We start from the raw sequence: 21,626 nt of genomic DNA, 5'->3' as shown, positions 1-21,626 counted from the left end.
GACAATTGCGGGAACTGTCTCCTGCTTCACAACAACAATACCCAGAGCCGGCCCTAATCAATATGATGCCCTAGGCAAGATTTTGGCTTGTGCCCCCAAGCTCTGCTGCTAGTTCCGCCTCTGACCCTGCACCCCTTCCCATCACCATCACCCCTCAGTCATAGCAGTCCTAATTTTGCTGCTCCTACCCCCTATATTTTAAATAGGAACAGTGCGCACATTAAGCCGCGCAGCCCAAAAAGGGGCATGTTCTTTTGAGAAGGGGCATGGCCACACAATAGTACCCCCAATTCAAATTATGCCACACAGTAGTGCAACTTTATTCACATTATATCATGCACTATTGTCTCTTATTCAGGTTAAATCACACAGTAGTATCGCTTTACCTTATATACGTTATTCCTCACAGTAGTGCCTCTTATTCACATTATACCACACCATATTGCTCTTTATTCACATTAGACCACACAGTAGTGCCTTTTCTATACATTACTCCACACAGTACAGCACCTTATACACAAAATGCCACACATTAGTAATACCTTTATACAATAATACCACAGTAATGCCCCTTACACATATGACACACATTATTAATGCGATTATACACACAATGACAAACATAATGCTCCTTACACATATGCTGAACACTATTACACAATGAACCTACCCACACACAGCACTCACACAGCCACTAACACTGTGACCTCTGCCTCTGCTTGGATACAGATGTATCCTTATTCCTCATACATCTTGACTCAATACGCCCATCCAGCTCTGCTAACATTGGGCACCTTTTTTTGCAGAAAATGCATCTTATTTTCATTGCTATGTGACTAGGACGCACAAGCAGATTCTGCTGATTAAAATTACAATTAGCATGCCTTTATTCTGTGTGCGACTACAGCTATATCTGCATATAAAATGCTATGTTACAGTGTATTCCTGGAAATCATTATAACGTAGCATTTTGAATCCAGATACAGCCGCAGTCACACACAGAATATAGGCATGCCGCATATAATTTTAATCAGCAGAATCTGCTTGTGCCCCTAGGCATTCCAAATGCCAATCGGGAGCTGCTTTTTCTCAACGATAATGGTCTTTTTTGTGCATGGACCCCATTGTCTGTAAAATGACGGTTAGAAGCTGATTGATTGGTACTTTATTTTTCTCAATCTTTGATAAATCTCCCCCATAACAGGGAGAAATCTGATCATGAGCTACAGTACTAATCTGTCTCCTTCACTGGCAGTAGTATCTTAACAAAGAATATGCCCCAGGCCATGCCATGATGTGCCTAATTCGGGCACATCGTTCACAATATCATCCTGTGTGTATGTCGCTGATGATGCACACTCCCACGCATCGTCAGAGACATACTCAGTCGGACCCAACGGGCAACATCGCCAGCGAGGGCCATGCTGCCAAATACAGCATGGCCCCCAGCTCCCTCCCCGTCAACCTTCGTCGCTCCCGAGTCCACTGCTGGCCCTGCTGCCCAGAGCACACCCCTGCTATGCCCCTAGGCATAAAGCTGCTAAACCTGACTAAAGTCATGGGTGCAATCGCGAAAAGTCACGTTAGGGCGCCCAAATGGGTCACTTTTTGCACATTTCAGCCCGGGGGTAGCGAGCTGAATTGCTGATGTCGCGCCCGTCGCCAGCAACAATTGAATTGCAGCTGGCGGGCGCGATAGGGGCAACATTTGAATTCCACCCAATGTGTTTACTGCAGAACTTAATCCACTTATATTTTATCTTATGTGATTATAGCCACAGAACTAAAGCCAGACGTGGGAACACCAGAGTTAGCAGATGGAAAAGTCAGGATTCGTATAGATGCAGAAAACAAAATGCTAGAAGTGGATGAAGAGAATATCCATAGAGTGAGTATGTGGATTTAGGACAATGGCTGAGATCTGTACTGTTACAGTATATATTATTAAGACTCTGTCTTAGGGCCCAGGCTGTCTTCTGAGGAACAAACATATAACAACACTCATATCAGACTTCCACAAACTAGCTACAACAGATCCATCTCTGTTTTTATGTTTTTAAAATGAAAATGATCTCTGTGGATTGAAAATACATTATATATGAATCTCTTACAGCTTTCCCTCTTCTGGGCAGTGTAGAACCTGTACAGGAGAGAGAGAGAGTAGAATGTGCATTGCGTTATACAATACATCGTCTATTGCTGACGGACTGTGTATGCTATTGGGCAGTATATTACTGTACTTCTGCAAATGTCATGTTACTGTAGAGAAGGTGAGGCCAAGATACTGTAGTAGACACTTTTAAGCTTTTCTTGTTTGTTTTGATTAATATGTTAATTTATTAGGCCTCACTAAAAGGGAGATTTATCACAGCTTGACAAGAGATAAAGCGGAGAGAGATAAAGTACCAATCAATCAGCTCATTATTGTCATTTTAAAGACTGCTTAAAAAATAACAGAAGCTGATTGGTTGGTACTCTCTCTCTCTACTTTATCGCTCTCCAAGCTTGATAAATCTCCCTTTAAGACTATCTGAAACAGTTTCTAAAATAAATTGTGAAGTCTTGCAGCATTTGCTGGTCTTAAAATATGAGAGCATTAGTCACATTGCATTAATGTATATGAGGACACTACTCTTAGTAATTGGTCAGTAATGTCTTCATAGAGCACACTCCAATAACTATGTTATAGGGGATACGTACTAATTGCCTGCGGACGGGATCCCGGCTGTCATGATCGCGACAGTGGGATCCCGTCCGCCAGAATGCTGGCAGCCAGGCGAGCGCTAGAAAGCAGCGGGCTCGCTGTGGTCACAGCGAGGACACCCACAGAGGGAGAATATCCTGTATCGGCAGCATTTCACTGCCTGGTGGGATTCCGGTGTCGGTATTGTGACCACCGGGATCCTGACTGGCGGTATTTTAACTGCTTTCCTGTTATAGTGCACAGGCATGACTTTACACTGTAGATTCCCAACGTAATTATTGCTGATTGATGCCATGATCAATTATTTATTTTGTGGTACCCAAGGAAGGAGGGGAGGGAGGAAAGACCTGAAAAATGATTGTTCTAGATAGCTTTTCCTGTCTCAGAACAATTACATTAGTTGTTTTTTAAGGTTAAAAAGGGGAAGACTAAATCGACCAAATGGTCTTTCTTTCAATTCTGCGTTTCTTTGTTTTGTTCCTGTGGGACATCCTGTGGGCTAAAGGCATTTGGTTTGATCATTCAGAGCTAACCTTTTGAAAGCTGACAGACTTTGCAGTGTTATGCTACCACAGAAAATTCCCAGGAGCACAGTGATTATGCATATGCCAGTACTGGGGATGTTCAGTTGTTCACCTGTTAATACTTATACATACTATACATATATACACACACACATATACACACACTGGGGTATATTTACTAAGGTCCCGATTTTGACCGAGATGCCGTTTTTTCTTCAAAGTGTCATCTCGGTAATTTACTAAGCAAAAATCACGGCAGTGATGAGGGCATTCGTAATATTTTGGAAGTCCTAGGAAAAAATCACGAATCAATACACCATCGGTCAAATATGCCTGCAATTTGGTAGAAATCGGTCATTTACTAAAAAGTGCAAAACACAAACACTGCCGACAATAGCCAAACACTGCCGTGCTAAAATACAAATCGTGAAAAAGTGCTAAAAAAAACCAGACCTACTTTTTTATCCCGTGTTTGTATAGGCATGCACGGATCCATGAGATCCGTGCATGTTTTTCAGTGGGAAGGGGTGGGAAATGTTATAATTTAAAAAAAAAAAAATTGCGTGGGGTCCCCCCTCCTAAACCAAACCAGCCTCGGGCTCTTTGAGCCAGCCCTGGTTGCAAAAATATGGGAAAAAAATGGACAGGGGTTCCCCCATATTTAAGCAACCAGCACCGGGTCCTGGTTCCAAAAATACGGGGGACAAAAAGCGTAGGGGTCCCCCGTATTTTTGAAACCAGCACCGGGCTCCACTAGCTGGACAGATAATGCCACAGCCGGGGGTCACTTTTATACAGTACCTTGCGGCCGTGGCATCAAATATCCAACTAGTCACCCCTGGCCGGGGTACCCTGGGGGAGTGGGGACCCCTTCAATCAAGGGGTCCCCCCCCCAGCCACCCAAGGGCCAGGGGTGAAGCCCGAGGCTGTCCCCCCCATCCAATGGGCTGCGGATGGGGGGCTGATAGCCTTTGTTGAAAGTAATGAATATTGTTTTTAGTAGCAGTACTACAAGTCCCAGCAAGCCTCCCCCGCAAGCTGGTACTTGGAGAACCACAAGTACCAGCATGCGGCGGAAAACCGGGCCCGCTGGTACCTGTAGTACTACTACTAAAAAATACCCCAATAAAGACAATACACACACACCTTGAAAGTATAACTTTAATACATACATACACACCACCATATACACATACTTACCTTATGTTCACACGAGGGTCGGTCCTCTTCTCCAGTAGAATCCATGGTGTACCTGTTGAAAAAATCCTACTCACCAAATCCAGTGTAGAGGGCTCCTCGGATAATCCATTTGTAATCCACGTACTTGTAAAAATAAAAAAACGGGACACCCGACCACGAACTGAAAGGGGACCCATGTTTTCACATGGGACCCCTTTCCCCGAATGCCAGAAAGTCAGAAACCCCCTCTGACTGATGTCTAAGTGGGTTTCTTCAGCCAATCAGGGAGCGCCACGTTGTGGCACCCTCCTGATCGGCTATGTGCTCCTGTACTGTCTGACAGGCGGCACACGGCAGTGTTACAATGTAGCGCCTATGTGCTCCATTGTAACCAATGGTGGGAACTTTCAGGTCAGCGGTTGACTGAAAGTGACCTCACCGCTGACCTGAAAGTTCCCACCATTGGTTACAATGGAGCGCATAGGCGCTACATTGTAACACTGCCGTGTGCCGCCTGTAATACAGTACAGGAGCACACAGCCAATCAGGGGGGTGCCAAACGTGGCGCTCCCTGATTGGCTGATGGAACCTTCTTGGACTTAAGTCAGAGGGGGTTCCAGGCATTCGGGGAAAGGGGACCCATGTGAAAACATGGGTCCCCTTTCAGTGCGAGGTCGGGTATCCGTTTTTTTATTTTTACAAGTACGTGGATTACAAAAGGATTTACAGAGGAGCCTAAGACATTGGATTATGTGAGTATAATTTTTTCAACAGGTACACCATGGATTCTACTGGAGAAGAGGACCGACCTGCGTGGGAACATAAGGTAAGTATGTGTATATGGAGGTGTGGATGGATGTATTAAAGTTATACTTTCAAGGTGTGTGTGTGTTGTCTTTATTGGGGTATTTTTTTAGTAGTAGTACTACAGGTACCAGCGGGCCCATTTTTCCGCCGCATGCTGGTACTTGTGGTTCTCCAAGTACCAGCTTGCGGGGGAGGCTTGCTGGGCCTTGTAGTACTGCTACTAAAAACAATATCAATCACTTTGAACAAAGGCTATCAGCCCCCCATCCGCAGCCCTTTGGATGGGGGGGACAGCCTCGGGCTTCACCCCTGGCCCTTGGGTGGCTGGGGGGGGGGACCCCTTGATTGAAGGGGTCCCCACTCCCCCAGGGTACCCCGGCCAGGGGTGACTAGTTGGATATTTGATGCCACGGCCGCAAGGCACTGTATAAAAGTGACCCCCGGCTGTGGCATTATCTGTCCAGCTAGTGGAGCCCGGTGCTGGTTTAAAAAATACGGGGGACCCCTACGCTTTTTGTCCCCCGTATTTTTGGAACCAGGACCAGGTGCAGAGCCCGATGCTGGTTGTTTAAATATGGGGGAACCCCTGTCCATTTTTTCCCCATATTTTTGCAACCAGGGCCGGCTCAAAGAGCCCGAGGCTGGTTTGGTTTAGGAGGGGGGACCCCACGCAATTTTTTTTTTAAGTTTAAACATTTTTTTTTTTTTTAACAAGGTGCACAATGAAGCCCTGCACGGATCTCTCAGATCCGGCCGAGATTCATTGTATTAAAGTCGGCAGTGTTTTACAAGTCACTCACGTAAAACACTGCCTAAAAAAACGAATGACATCGACATCGGAAAAACCGAAAATGCAGAATACGGCAGCTTAGTAAATTAGTCGTAATCAATTCAAAAAGTTGCATATTTACACTTTCGATGTCATTCGTGATTGAACTTTGACCTCAAACGGGAAAATACGATTCTTAGTAAATTTACCCCATTGTCTGTATATATATATATATATATATATATATATATATAGATAGGAGAACAGGCGGCACTCCGGAGACTTGTTTAAACAGCTTTCTTTATTGGAATGACATCCTACAATTGTTTCGGGCCTCAGCCCGTCGTCAGGGATCCCTGACGACGGGCTGAGGCCCGAAACAATTGTAGGATGTCATTCCAATAAAGAAAGCTGTTTAAACAAGTCTCCGGAGTGCCGCCTGTTCTCTTATCTGCAATTGGAAATTCTTCCTAGGGAGGGCACCTGGAGCAGATGAGATGTAAGCAAGGGGAGTGCTGGCTGCTTTGGTGATTTATATATATATATATATATATATATATATATTGTGGTAAAAGGGATGAGGTATTGGCATGCGACCAAGGTGTCAATTAGTATTATGAAGACAGGTAGTTATAAAAACATAAAATTTATTTCAGAAATCATAGCACTATAAAAAGGAGTATTAATATAAGAAAATAACAATAAAAAATACAGCCTATGCAAATTGATATGTGAAAAAATGAAGAAAAAACATAAAAATATACAAAAAACCAATATGCCAAATTTCATAAAAGAGAGCATAAAAACATAAGAGATAGGCATAAAATGTGCAGGATAAAAAGTTAAAAATAAAAGTAGTAGCTTAACTTCAGTAAGTTGAGGTAGAATCAGAGTGGCATCCAACGCGTTTCGTCCCTCATGGACTTCATCAAGGGGTGATAGGAGGCTAGAGACAGAACCTATTTATACCTCATAACTATGGGAAGTGATGTCTACATCACTTCCTGTCTGTTAATTGATGTGATATTTAGTATGGTCAAAATACCAGGATACATGAATATATCTGGTGCTAATCAAGTGGGAGCATGAGTTGTTAAAATCATGATTTAAAACAATGCAGTTTAATACTTAAAAAAACGTAAAGACGGGAGAGTCCGTCGACTTCCGGTCTTGGCTGTGTGGAGCGACATATCCGCCCCACATCCGGTGGTGTCATAATCGTCGGGCGCATGCGCCGGCTATGTGTGGCGTAGTGCGGCTACAGTCTCTGTCCAGCTTCTCTGGTCCACATATATATATATATATATATATATATAAAATAAAACAGTGCATCTGGGAAGTATTCACAGCACTTCACTTTTTCCACATTTTGTTATGATACAGCCTTATTCCAAAATGGAATAAATTCATTTTTCCCCTCAAAATTCTACACACAAAACCCTATAATGACAAAGTTATAACAGTTTTTATTTTTAGATTTTTGCAAATTTCTTAGAAATTAAAAACTAAGAAATTACATATACATAAGTATTCACAGCATTTGATATGAAGCTCAAACTTGAGCTCAGATGCATCCCGTTTCCACTGATCATCCTTGAGATGTTCCTACAGCTTAATTGGAGTCCACCTATGTTAAATTCAGTTGATTGACACACCTGTCTTTATAAGGTCCCACAGTTGACAGTGCATGTCTGAGCACAAACCAAGCATTAAGTCAAAGGAATTGTCTGTAGACAGGATTGTCTTGCATCACAAATCTGGAGAAGGGTACATAAGGGTACATAAAAATATCTGCTACTTTGAGCACTGTGGCTTCCATCTTCCGTAAATGGAAGAAGTTCGGAACCACCAGGACTCTTCCTAGAGCTGGCTGGCCATCTAAACTGAGCGATCGGGGAAGAAGGGCCCTAGTCAGGGAGATGACCAAGAACCCGATGGTCTCTCTGTCAGAGCTACAGCATTCCTCTGTGGAGAGAGTAGAACCTTCCAGAAGGACAACCAGAGCTGGATTAAGGCTTCGGGGAGCCCGGCGTACTTAAGACAGGGGGGCCCTAAGATTTAAAATTAAAATCATAGCGTCTTTAATCACTACAAAGAAAATTACAATTAGGTTACATGGTATGAGCCAAAATTTACATTATGCCAGACAGTATGAGATAAAATTCACATTATGCCACACTGTATGAGACAAAATTTACATTCTGCCACACAGCAAGAGATAATATTCACATTACGTCTCACGGTATGAGCCGAAATTTACATTACGCCATGCGATATGAGCCAAAATGTAAATTACGCCACGCAGTATGAGCCAAAATTTACATTACGCCACACAGTATGAGCCAAAATTTACATTGCGCCACACAGCATGAGCCAAAATTTACATTACGCCACACAGTATGAGCCAAAATTTACATTACGCCACACAGTATGAGACAAAATTTACATTGCGCCACACACCAAGAGATAAAATTCACATTACGCCACACTGTATGAGCCGCAATTCACATTACGCCACACGGTATGAGCCAAAATTTACATTATGTCACACAGTATGAGGCAAAATTCACATTACACCCCACAGTATGAGTCAAAATGAACATTTCACCACACGATATGAAACTAAATTCACATTACGCCACATGGTATAAGCCAAAATTCACATTACGTCACATGGTATGAGCCAAAATTTACATTACGCCAGACAGTATGAGATAAAATTCACATTTTGCCACACTGTATGAGCCAAAATGTACATTCTGCCACACAGCAAGAGAATATATTCACATTACGTCACACGGTATGAGCCGAAATGTACATTACGCCACGCGGTATGAGACAAAATTAACATTACGCCACACACCAAGAGATAAAATTCACATTACGCCACGCTGTATGAGCCGCAATTCACATTACGCCACACTGCATGAGCCGCAAGTCACATTACGCCACACGGTATGAGGCAAAATTCACATTACGCCATGTGCGAATGAGTGGCTGCGGCCCGGCCTGAATAGACCCCATAGTACCGCCCAAACACATTATATAATACACAGTGCCCCCAAACACATTATGTGACACATGGTGCCCCTCCAAATACATTATATAACACACATTATACATTACTTGTGGGTGCAGTCCTGTTCACATGTGTGTTCCGGTAGCAGGTGCTGCTGACAAATGTACCCTCTACTGCCCCTGCAGCGGCATGTCTGTCGCCGGGCCTGCTGACCGGGCATAGAGGGCGATTGTGAGAGGGAAGGGTCGGGTGGATGATGGGCGAGGGTGTAGAGAGCGGGTGTGGGCGGGGGTAGCGAGCGGCCGTAGATAGCGGGATGTCTCTGCGCGTAGGAAGTCTGTGTGGCTGGATGGTCGTAGAGAGTGGGCTGTCAGTGCTGGCGGGCGTAGAGCGTGTGCGGGCATACAGTGTAGTCACAGTCAGGAATAGAACTGCACGCTCGGCAATGAGTCAGCTACAGGCGTGTGTGAGGGGGGTGCTGGACATTAGGGGGTGCCTGTGTGCACCAGACATCCCCCCGTTCGCACGCCTATGATAAATATGTCTATACATACATATATATATATATATATATATATATTCAAACACACACACACACACACACACACACACACACACACACACACACACACACACACATATATACACACACACACACACACACACACACACGTGTGTATATATATATATATATATATATATTTTATATACACACATATATATAAATATATATAGATATATATATATAGATTGGTAAAGAAGGCGGCACTCAGACAGACGTAGATAGCAGTAAAACTGCTATCTACGTCTGTCTGAGTACCGCCTTCTTTACCAATCCATATCCAGAGGTCTTCGCCTCCAGGAGGGCACCGCAGCACCTACTATTTTAAGAGAGAGTGCCGAGTACACAGTATTCAATGATATATATATATATATATATTTTAAAACCCAGTACATACTGTAATGCAGCCTTACGTTTTTAAGTGCTTTTGCACAGGTAGCCTAGGAGAGGTGGCCGAGAATGGGTGCTGGCTGCTGCCTCCAACGCGCTGTCCTCCTCCTTCAGTGCAGCCTGCGCGCCCAGCCAATGAATGAGCCACAGGCTGCTGCTCCTCACATTATTGGACACCTGAGCCTTCGCTCAGCTGTCCTAAGTTCTGTCACAGGCAGTGAGTAAACTGCGTGCGGCCACTGCCGCGCGGCACCAGCCTCCAGTGCAGACAGTCAGTGGAGCCGGTAGCCAGAGCCACCAGGGACAGCAATCGCTGAGCTGCCCTGCCACTGCGTGTGGCGCCGGCTCCCGGGAGTGCAGCGCAATACCGCAGATCGGATCTCTGTTCCGATCTGCGGCGGTGACGGGGGGCCCTTTGAAAAATTCCCGGGACCCCCATCTTAATCTCTGAGGACAACCATCTCTGCAGCAATCCACCAACCAGGCCTGTATGGTAGAGTGGCCAGACGGAAGCCACTCCTTAGTAGAAAGCACATTGCAGCACATGTGGAGTTTGCCAAAATGCACCTAAAGGACTCAAAACAAAATTCTCTGGTCTGATGAGACAAAGATTAAACTCTTTGGCGTGAATGCCAGGCGTCATGTTTGTAGGAAACCAGGCACCGCTCATAACCAGGCCAATACCATTCCTACAGTGAAGCATGGTGGTTGCAGCATCATGCTGTGGGGATGTTTTTCAGTGGCAGGAACTGGGAGACTGGTCAGGATAGAGGGAAAGATGAATGCAGCAATGTACAGAGACATCCTGGATGAAAACCTGCTCCAGAGTGCTCTTAACCTCAGTCTGGGGCAACGGTTCATCTTTCAGAAGGACAACAACCCTAAGCACACAGCCAAGATATCAAAGAAGTGGCTTCAGGACAACTCTGTGAATGTTCTTGAGTGGCCCAGCCAGAGCCCAGACTTGAATCCGATTGAACATCTCTGGAGAGATCTGAAAATGGCTGTGTACCAACGCTTCCCATCTAACCTGATGGAGCTTGAGAGGTGCTGCATAGAGGAAGAATGGGTGAAACTGCCCAAAGATAGGTGTGTCAAGCTTGTGGCATCATATTCAAAAAGACTTGAGGCTGTAATTGCTGCCAAAGGTGCATGAACAAAGTATTGAGCAAAGGCTGTGAATACTTATGTACATGTGATTTCTTAGTTGCGTGTAGAATTTTGAGGGGAAAAAAATGAATTTATTCCAGTTTGGAATAAGGCTGTAACATAACAAAATGTGGAAAAAGTGAAGCGCTGTGAATACTTTCCGGATGCACTGCATATACTGTGTGTGTGTGTGTATATATATATATATATATATATATATAGCATATTGTGACATGCTTCTTTATATGACACATAAAAAGTCAGTTTGATTCAAATTAGCTAAACAAAAGTGGACATATGCTGTGAAGTAATTCAAACAATGGTCTCCAACAATGCGACTGATTTCAATTATGAAAAACATTTTTGTGTAGTATAAAGCCTTGTATATTAATTGTGTGTTTTTTTATTTCCTTCCAATAGACAAATCCTTCCAAATTTGACTATGCAGAAGATTTGACAGCACTTATTAGTCTAAATGAATCCAGTGTAATCAACACTCTGAGGCATCGCTACCAGTCCCAGCTTATTCACACCAATGCCGGACCAAACCTGATTGTTCTAAAACCAAGTGCACCCGTTCCAAGCTTACCTAACAAGGTTGGCACTATGTTCATTTTGGTCTTTTAATTGATAACAAGGACATGTAGTGTTATGCTAAGTGAAATGATGAAGGCATGTCTTTTATTCTGCTTTGTGACTTAAAAATGGCAAACTCTGTACAGAAAATGTTACTAGAAGATACTGTATAATGTAGTTTTTCTTTATATGTTTGTCTTACTACTGTAGCTGTGCTGCTACATTTTTATTGTAGCTGTTTTTAGTTCTGAGATCACTTTTGTGAGTTTGAAGCTTTCCGCTTCCGTGGTTGTAGAGCTCCTCGAAACAAGCTTTCTTCTTCTGGAAATCAGAAAGAGAATCAAATTAAAATGATAGGATGAAACGTTATATCTAACTGAAAAATTAAAGTTCTTTTATATTGAGAAAAATGTTGTGTGACCGCCTACAATCTAGTTTAAATAATATATTTTTGTTGATGCAAATGAGGTTAATCTATACTCTGCTTTGATGCCCCAATCTCCCTATCTCCCCCGCTGGACAATGAACTGTAGGTACAGTAGGACAATGATGTCACAAAACTGTGTTTGCATTACAGTTATCCAGTCAAACATGACCCTAAAGGTGGGTACACACATGGCAATTGAACATCGCTCGTGACGGGAACCGACGGCGGGGTTGGCATCAGCAAGTGCATACACACTTGTCAATGCTGGCAGCAACGAACGACAGCGGTGGGGGGGGAGCGGGGGCCATGCTGCATTTCGCAGCATGGTATCGCTAGCGATAGCCTCAGATCTTCTTGCATGTACAAAAGATCTGAGGCTGTCGCTCGCGACCCGAGACCCGAGAGTGCGCGCATCGGCACCCCATCTTTTGCACACACATGGAACAATGAAACGATTGGTCGTTCCGTTCGATCGGGTACGCCCACATCGTTTGTTCTATCGTTCCGTGTGTATGCCCTCAATATGGAAAACACTCTAGGCCTGATGCTGAATTGAATGTATGCCGGTTGGCAGAGCGTATACATTTCAATAGCAGTTACACTTACGACAGAAGATGTTTAACTGGGCTGTAATGGGACATTTTCATGTACGCAAAATTCACTGAGTGGGTGCTGATGGAATTGTGCAGTGTTAGATATAAGGCGCCCATAACTTTATTGTGATTACATAAACCTTTCTTAAGCTAGCTTATCACTAAAATAAATTGACACACACACTGAAATAAAGACACGGACACGGTAGCTGGAGTTAAAGGTCAGACGATATTTATTGATCGCTGACCAACTCTTTAAACTATAATTGTAATTGAATTGGAATTAATTTAGATTGCAAAGTTAAATTTAGATTGGAGGATGGCAAAGGAAAAGTCGCTACCAGACACCAGCTCCAGTCACCTGGATGAAATCCACCAACTGAGGAGGGGAGTACCCAAACCCCGCCTCCTTCCTACATAACCCGCATTGTGCTGGCCTCACCACTCTTTTCTCTGGCAAACGTTCGGTTCCCGCAGGGGAACGTCTAAATGTCCAACCGCAAGAGAAGGACACACCTGCCGTACTTCTAAAGAGGGTGCCCCACAATGACCACTTATGCCCGTTTGACCGCTGGTTGGTAGCGACTTCCCGCCAATCTGGCTGTCAATAGCCAACTGAAGAGAACAAAACAATCAAATTTAATCAGGGAGGGCGGGAGGGCATACAATAAATGGCAAGAGGAAGTCTGAGGCACGTGACCCTGCCCTATATACTATCCTGAGACCAACCCCTTAAAGCTTGACGGACAACCCTCTGATCCTATAGGAAACAACCACCGGAAACATGATCTGCCTAGCAACTGCTTAGTCATAAACAACCAATCGCCAAAAGTTGGGCTCTTATATGGCCTCAGGCTTATGCAGCCTTCAGCTAATCTAAGCAAATGCATGTCTGTTTCCAGCCATATCATCTAGTGTAGACAGGGTCCAGTGCACAATGATGCAAAGACTAGTAGAAGATGAAGCATATGTATAGGGCGCTGATGCAATGAAAGATGCGCACAGAGCTGCATAAAGGCAAATGTACCCATTTATGTCCATGCCTGCAATGCATTGGAGTCTTTGTGGGTAATTCAGAGTTGATCGCAGCAGCAAATTTGTTAGCAGTTGCCATGTACATTGCGGGGGGGGGGGCGGGGGGCAGATATAACATTTGCAGAGAGAGTTAGATGTGGGTGGGGTGTGTTCAAACTGAAATCTAAATTGCAGTGTAAAAATATAGCAGGCAGTATTTACCCTGGACAGAAACAAAATAACCCACCCAAATCTATCTCTCTCTGCACTTGTTATATCTGCCCCCCCCCCTGCAGTGCACATTGGCCCTCATTCCGAGTTGTTCGCTCGGAGTTTTTCATCGCATCGCAGTGAGAATTCTCTTAGTGCGCATGCGCAATGTTCGCACTGCGACTGCGCCAAGTAACTTTACTATGAAGAAAGTAAGTTTACTCACGGCATTTTCATCGCTCCGACGTTCGCATTGTGATTGACAGGAAATGGGTGTTACTGGGCGGATGGACGGCGTTTTAGGGGCGTGTGGCTGGAAACGCTACCGTTTCCGGAAAAAACGCAGGAGTGGCCGGAGAAACGGTGGGAGTGCCTGGGCGAACGCTGGGTGTGTTTATGACGTCAGCCAGGAACGAAAAGCACTGAACTGATCGCACAGGCAGAGTAAGTCTGAAGCTACTCAGAAACTGCTAACTCGTTTGTAATCGCAATATTGCGCGTACGTCGGTCGCAATTTTAAGAAGCTAAGATTCACTCCCAGTAGGCGGCGGCTTAGCGTGTGTAACTCTGCTACATTCGCCTTGCGAGCGAACAACTCGGAATGAGGGCCATGGTTTTGACCAACTGCTAACAAATTTGCTGCTGCAATCAGGTCTGAATTACCTCCTTTGGCTCTTGGCCAGCGAAAAGCTGTTAGGAAAAGTTATTGTTGCAATGGTAAATTTGTCATCTCAAAGAATTTCTTGTGATAATACATTTGATCTCCATCTGCACTTTTCACTCGATACACTGGGTGGCACTGCATATCTATGAAATACTATTTAATAAAGTACAGTACTGTAAAGGACATGTGAAGTGCAAACATGTTTATCTTTTTTGCTAATTTGTTGCAAAGGTTTAGGAACTACATTCATACATTTTCTTGATAACCTTTGCACTAATATCCTATTTGCAAATATTATCTATTTAAACTTGACATTTTCACTTTAACCTTTTTATTGTAACATTTCAGGACTTCTTGAGTTGTTCCTAATGCTTCTTTCTTTGTTATTTGCAAAATTTATGCAACTATTTTGTGGCTTTTTGTGAAAAAAAATTATTCTCTGTATTTGTAAAATCTGTTCTAAAATATTTTAGCATTATTCACAATTTAATAAAACAGGAGACACAACACTTTGCATCAGAGCCGGCCTTAGGCATAGGCAAACTAGGCAAATGCCTAGGGCATTTGGTATGCTTAGGGGCACCAGCAGCTTCTGCTGATTAAAATTATATGCGGCATGCCTATATTCGGTGTGTGACTGCGGCTGTATCTGCATACAAAATGCTACATTACAGTGATTTCCAGGAATACACTGCAATGTAGCATTTCATATGCAGATACAGCCGCAGTCGCACACAGAATATAGGCATGCTGCATATTATTTTAATCAGCAGAAGCTGCTTGTGCATCCTAGCCACATAGTAATGCAAATAAGATGCATTTTCATAAACAAAAGGCGCCAGACATAAGCAGAGCTGCCAGATGACTCATGCCAGGCATCTCCTGCAGAACTAGTGGCGGTGCTGGAGGGCACCAGCCAAAATCTTGCCTAGGGCATCATATTGGTTAGGGCCGGCTCTACTTTGCATGCAGATTACACCAGGTGCAAACGTCCCATAGTGTCAGTCCTGTTGAGTTACAAAACATTATTAAGGCATAATTGACATTCCAGGGCATTACCATTTCCATGTTAGATTCTATCTGTGGCATGTAATGTAAGGTTGTATTTTTGTATTTCCTTTTCCTGACATTAGTGTCTGAATGTAATCATTCCTGGGCATTCCCATCAGGTCACAGATATGCTGGCCATACACTTGTGCGATGCCCCGCGACGCAACATCGCGGGGCATCGCACGGGCAGTTCAGGTGCGATCAAATCGCACCTGAACTGCCAAAGTGGTTACCATACGATCATGCTATAGATCGCATGGTAATCACGTGATGGGCACGTCACCGGCGGGTAGGTAGCGGCCTTAGGCCTCTTCCATGGGTGCCCATCGCACATCGCAGTGCGATATATCTCATGTGGGTTTAAAACCACATGCGATCGCACTGCGATGCGAGAAATATTATGTGCAGCACATAATATCTTGAGACGCGATATTCGACCGGCGTGCCCGCGCATCGTGTCTCAACGTACCTAAAATGTGCATACAATCCTTCGATTTCTCTCACAGATGTGATCGAAATCGAAGGATAGCACCGATTATCTCATAAGTGTATGGACACCAATAAGCTGACACTTATAGCTAGCATATGAATCAGGGCACAGGCAGGGCTGTCTTTTCATATGGGCTTAATGGGCACTTCCCAAGGGCCCCAGAGTCTAGGCTGATAGCTGAGGGTCCCCTCTTTCCATGGGGTACCAGATTTTTGAAAATCGGCACTAGGAAACCTGAGATATTAGACTTCTAAGCAGTGGTCCCCATCCAGGCCCAGCACTAGCCGCTCAGCAAAGGGATGCAGTGCAGGTAGGCGCCAGACTGGAGAGGCGCTCTCCCTGCCTGCATCCCTGTGCTGAGCTGCTGCCGGCTGCTTTCACACTCTATGATATGCAGCGGCGCACCGGCAGCACAAAGCCTCCTCTCCCACCCAGCGAAGGTAGCACTGAGCACAAAGCCTCCTCTAGATAGCTAGATGGGAATAAGGGGCGGAGCAAGACAGGATCAGGCTGCAGCAGGAGGATGAGCTGCTACAGCTCCGGCCAGCCAGACTTCTTTAGGTAAGTGTGTGGAAAGAGAGTGAGTGTGTGTATGTGTATACAGTATCTGTGTATACTGTATATATGTGTGACTGTGTACGTATGTGTGTAATGTATGTACAGTATGTATGTGTGTATGTATATATATATATATGTATCTGTGTGTGTATGTGTGATTGCGGCATAATGTGTGTAAGCGGCATTGGTACAGGGGGCGTTACGTGTTTAATTGTCATTGCTACAGGGGGCGTTACGTGTGTAAGCGGCACTGGTACAGGGGGCGTTACGTGTGTAAGCGGCACTGGTACAGGGGGCATTACGTGTGTAAGCGTTACTGCTACAGGGGGTGTTACATGTGCAAGCGGCACTGGTACCGGAAGCGTTACATGTGTAAGCGGCACTGGTACAGGGGGCGTTACGTGTTTAATCGTCACTGCTACAGGGGACGTTACATGTGTAAGCGGCACTGGTGCAGGGGGTGTTACGTGTTTAATCGTCACTGCTACAGGGGGTGTTACATGTGTAAGTGGCACTGGTACAGGGGGCGTTACATGTTTAATCGTCACTGCTACAGGGAGCGTTACGTGTTTAATCGTCACTGCTACAGGGGGCGTTATGTGTGTAAGCGTCACCGGTACAGGGGGCGTTACGTGTGTAAGCGTCACTACTACAGGGGTATTATGTGCGCTGTCCCTTTGTAACATATAGGAGGGTGCAAATTTATAGTTTGCAGGGGGGCGCCGAACACCCTAGCACCAGCCCTGTCCCCATCTGAGCCTGTTAATTGCTTTTCCCAGCCAGATATCTCGGGTTTTGTCTGACTAAAGGTGCATACACACTAGGCGTTTGTGCCCAGCGTGAATGCACAGCGATAATCGGCAGTGGCGCACCGGGAGGGGGGGAGGGGGTTCCGAGCACCAAGAAACCCCCCTCCACTAAAATATATATATATATATATATATATATATATTTTTTTTTTGCTGCATTAATGGCTGCCTAGCGTCCTCTGCAACCTGCTGTCTTCCTGGTGGCACTTGTAAGTGCAATAAAAGTTTACTTTATTTTAATTATAGTACATATATATCCATGTGGATACATATATACACATGTATATACATACATACATATAAACACACACACGCATATGATATATATATACATGTGTATATATACGTGTACTGTATGTGTGTATATATATATATATATATATATATATATGTATGCATGTTTAATATGCTATGTATATGTATGTGTGTGTGTGTGTGTATATATATATATATATATATATATATATTAGTGATGAGCGGGTTCGGTTTCTCGGAAACCGAACCCCCCCGAACTTCACCCTTTTTACACGGGTCCGAGGCATACTCGGATTCTCCCGTATGGCTCGGTTAACCCGAGCGCGCCCGAACGTCATCATCCCGCTGTCGGATTCTCGCGAGATTCGGATTCTATATAAGCAGCCGCGCGTCGCCGCCATTTTCACTCGTGCATTGGAAATGTTAGGGAGAGGACGTGGCTGGCGTCCTCTCCGTTATTGTTGAACTTGATTGTGCACTATTGCTTAATTGTGGGGAGGGCTGGGGAGCAGCTGTATAATATAGGAGGAGTACAGTGCAGAGTTTTGCTGATCAGTGACCACCAGTTATCCGTTCTCTGCCTGAAAAAAACGCTCCATATCTGTGCTCAGTGTGCTGCATATATCTGTGCTCACACTGCTTAATTGTGGGGACTGGGGAGCAGCTGTATTATATAGCAGGAGTACAGTGCAGAGTTTTGCTGACAGTGACCACCAGTATACGTTGTCTGCCTGAAAAACACTCCATATCTGTGCTCAGTGTGCTGCTTTATTGTGGGGACTGGGGACTAGAGATGAGCGCCTGAAATTTTTCGGGTTTTGTGTTTTGGTTTTGGGTTCGGTTCCGCGGCCGTGTTTTGGGTTCGAAAGCGTTTTGGCAAAACCTCACCGAATTTTTTTTGTCGGATTCGGGTGTGTTTTGGATTCGGGTGTTTTTTTCCAAAAACACTAAAAAACAGCTTAAATCATAGAATTTGGGGGTCATTTTGATCCCAAAGTATTATTAACCTCAAAAACCATAATTTACACTCATTTTCAGTCTATTCTGAATACCTCACACCTCACAATATTATTTTTAGTCCTAAAATTTGCACCGAGGTCGCTGTGTGAGTAAGATAAGCGACCCTAGTGGCCGACACAAACACCGGGCCCATCTAGGAGTGGCACTGCAGTGTCACGCAGGATGTCCCTTCCAAAAAACCCTCCCCAAACAGCACATGACGCAAAGAAAAAAAGAGGCGCAATGAGGTAGCTGTGTGAGTAAGATTAGCGACCCTAGTGGCCGACACAAACACCGGGCCCATCTAGGAGTGGCACTGCAGTGTCACGCAGGATGGCCCTTCCAAAAAACCCTCCCCAAATAGCACATGACGCAAAGAAAAAAAGAGGCGCAATGAGGTAGCTGTGTGAGTAAGATTAGCGACCCTAGTGGCCGACACAAACACCGGGCCCATCTAGGAGTGGCACTGCAGTGTCACGCAGGATGGCCCTTCCAAAAAACCCTCCCCAAACAGCACATGACGCAAAGAAAAAAAGAGGCGCAATGAGGTAGCTGACTGTGTGAGTAAGATTAGCGACCCTAGTGGCCGACACAAACACCGGGCCCATCTAGGAGTGGCACTGCAGTGTCACGCAGGATGTCCCTTCCAAAAAACCCTCCCCAAACAGCACATGACGCAAAGAAAAAAAGAGGCGCAATGAGGTAGCTGTGTGAGTAAGATTAGCGACCCTAGTGGCCGACACAAACACCGGGCCCATCTAGGAGTGGCACTGCAGTGTCACGCAGGATGTCCCTTCCAAAAAACCCTCCCCAAACAGCACATGACGCAAAGAAAAAAAGAGGCGCAATGAGGTAGCTGTGTGAGTAAGATTAGCGACCCTAGTGGCCGACACAAACACCGGGCCCATCTAGGAGTGGCACTGCAGTGTCACGCAGGATGTCCCTTCCAAAAAACCCTCCCCAAACAGCACATGACGCAAAGAAAAAAAGAGGCGCAATGAGGTAGCTGACTGTGTGAGTAAGATTAGCGACCCTAGTGGCCGACACAAACACCGGGCCCATCTAGGAGTGGCACTGCAGTGTCACGCAGGATGTCCCTTCCAAAAAACCCTCCCCAATCAGCACATGATGCAAAGAAAAAGAAAAGAAAAAAGAGGTGCAAGATGGAATTGTCCTTGGGCCCTCCCACCCACCCTTATGTTGTATAAACAAAACAGGACATGCACACTTTAACCAACCCATCATTTCAGTGACAGGGTCTGCCACACGACTGTGACTGATATGACGGGTTGGTTTGGACCCCCCCCAAAAAAGAAGCAATTAATCTCTCCTTGCACAAACTGGCTCTACAGAGGCAAGATGTCCACCTCATCTTCACCCTCCGATATATCACCGTGTACATCCCCCTCCTCACAGATTATCAATTCGTCCCCACTGGAATCCACCATCTCAGCTCCCTGTGTACTTTGTGGAGGCAATTGCTGCTGGTCAATGTCTCCGCGGAGGAATTGATTATAATTCATTTTAATGAACATCATCTTCTCCACATTTTCTGGATGTAACCTCGTACGCCGATTGCTGACAAGGTGAGCGGCGGCACTAAACACTCTTTCGGAGTACACACTTGTGGGAGGGCAACTTAGGTAGAATAAAGCCAGTTTGTGCAAGGGCCTCCAAATTGCCTCTTTTTCCTGCCAGTATAAGTACGGACTGTGTGACGTGCCTACTTGGATGCGGTCACTCATATAATCCTCCACCATTCTATCAATGTTGAGAGAATCATATGCAGTGACAGTAGACGACATGTCCGTAATCGTTGTCAGGTCCTTCAGTCCGGACCAGATGTCAGCATCAGCAGTCGCTCCAGACTGCCCTGCATCACCGCCAGCGGGTGGGCTCGGAATTCTGAGCCTTTTCCTCGCACCCCCAGTTGCGGGAGAATGTGAAGGAGGAGATGTTGACAGGTCGCGTTCCGCTTGACTTGACAATTTTGTCACCAGCAGGTCTTTCAACCCCAGCAGACCTGTGTCTGCCGGAAAGAGAGATCCAAGGTAGGCTTTAAATCTAGGATCGAGCACGGTGGCCAAAATGTAGTGCTCTGATTTCAACAGATTGACCACCCGTGAATCCTTGTTAAGCGAATTAAGGGCTGCATCCACAAGTCCCACATGCCTAGCGGAATCGCTCCGTGTTAGCTCCTCCTTCAATGCCTCCAGCTTCTTCTGCAAAAGCCTGATGAGGGGAATGACCTGACTCAGGCTGGCAGTGTCTGAACTGACTTCACGTGTGGCAAGTTCAAAGGGCATCAGAACCTTGCACAACGTTGAAATCATTCTCCACTGCACTTGAGACAGGTGCATTCCACCTACTATATCGTGCTCAATTGTATAGGCTTGAATGGCCTTTTGCTGCTCCTCCAACCTCTGAAGCATATAGAGGGTTGAATTCCACCTCGTTACCACTTCTTGCTTCAGATGATGGCAGGGCAGGTTCAGTAGTTTTTGGTGGTGCTCCAGTTTTCTGTACGTGGTGCCTGTACGCCGAAAGTGTCCCGCAATTCTTCTGGCCACCGACAGCATCTCTTGCACGCCCCTGTCGTTTTTTAAAAAATTCTGCACCACCAAATTCAAGGTATGTGCAAAACATGGGACGTGCTGGAATTGGCCCAGATTTAATGCACACACAATATTGCTGGCGTTGTCCGATGCCACAAATCCACAGGAGAGTCCAATTGGGGTAAGCCATTCCGCGATGATCTTCCTCAGTTGCCGTAAGAGGTTTTCAGCTGTGTGCGTATTCTGGAAAGCGGTGATACAAAGCGTAGCCTGCCTAGGAAAGAGTTGGCGTTTGCGAGATGCTGCTACTGGTGCCGCCGCTG

At 45.2% G+C, this 21,626-nt stretch overlaps 1 protein-coding gene across 6 annotated transcripts in view; it reads left to right on the top strand.

Annotated features, from left to right (window-relative positions):
* The window catches only part of MYO18B (myosin XVIIIB), a 1,127,577-nt gene that overhangs the window by 156,591 nt on the left and 949,360 nt on the right, over nt 1-21,626 (top strand). For all 6 annotated transcript variants that reach the window (XM_063913212.1, XM_063913213.1, XM_063913208.1 and 3 more), the window contains exons 7-8: nt 1,776-1,888; nt 11,524-11,700. In XM_063913212.1, coding sequence (XP_063769282.1) covers nt 1,776-1,888; nt 11,524-11,700 — 290 coding nt within the window. The remainder of the gene's footprint in view (nt 1-1,775; nt 1,889-11,523; nt 11,701-21,626) is intronic.

This window comes from Pseudophryne corroboree, chromosome 1, assembly GCF_028390025.1.
Source record: "Pseudophryne corroboree isolate aPseCor3 chromosome 1, aPseCor3.hap2, whole genome shotgun sequence".
Lineage (NCBI taxonomy): Eukaryota > Metazoa > Chordata > Amphibia > Anura > Myobatrachidae > Pseudophryne > Pseudophryne corroboree.
Note: the sequence above shows the minus strand (reverse complement) of the source record. Positions and strands in the feature narration are given on the sequence as shown.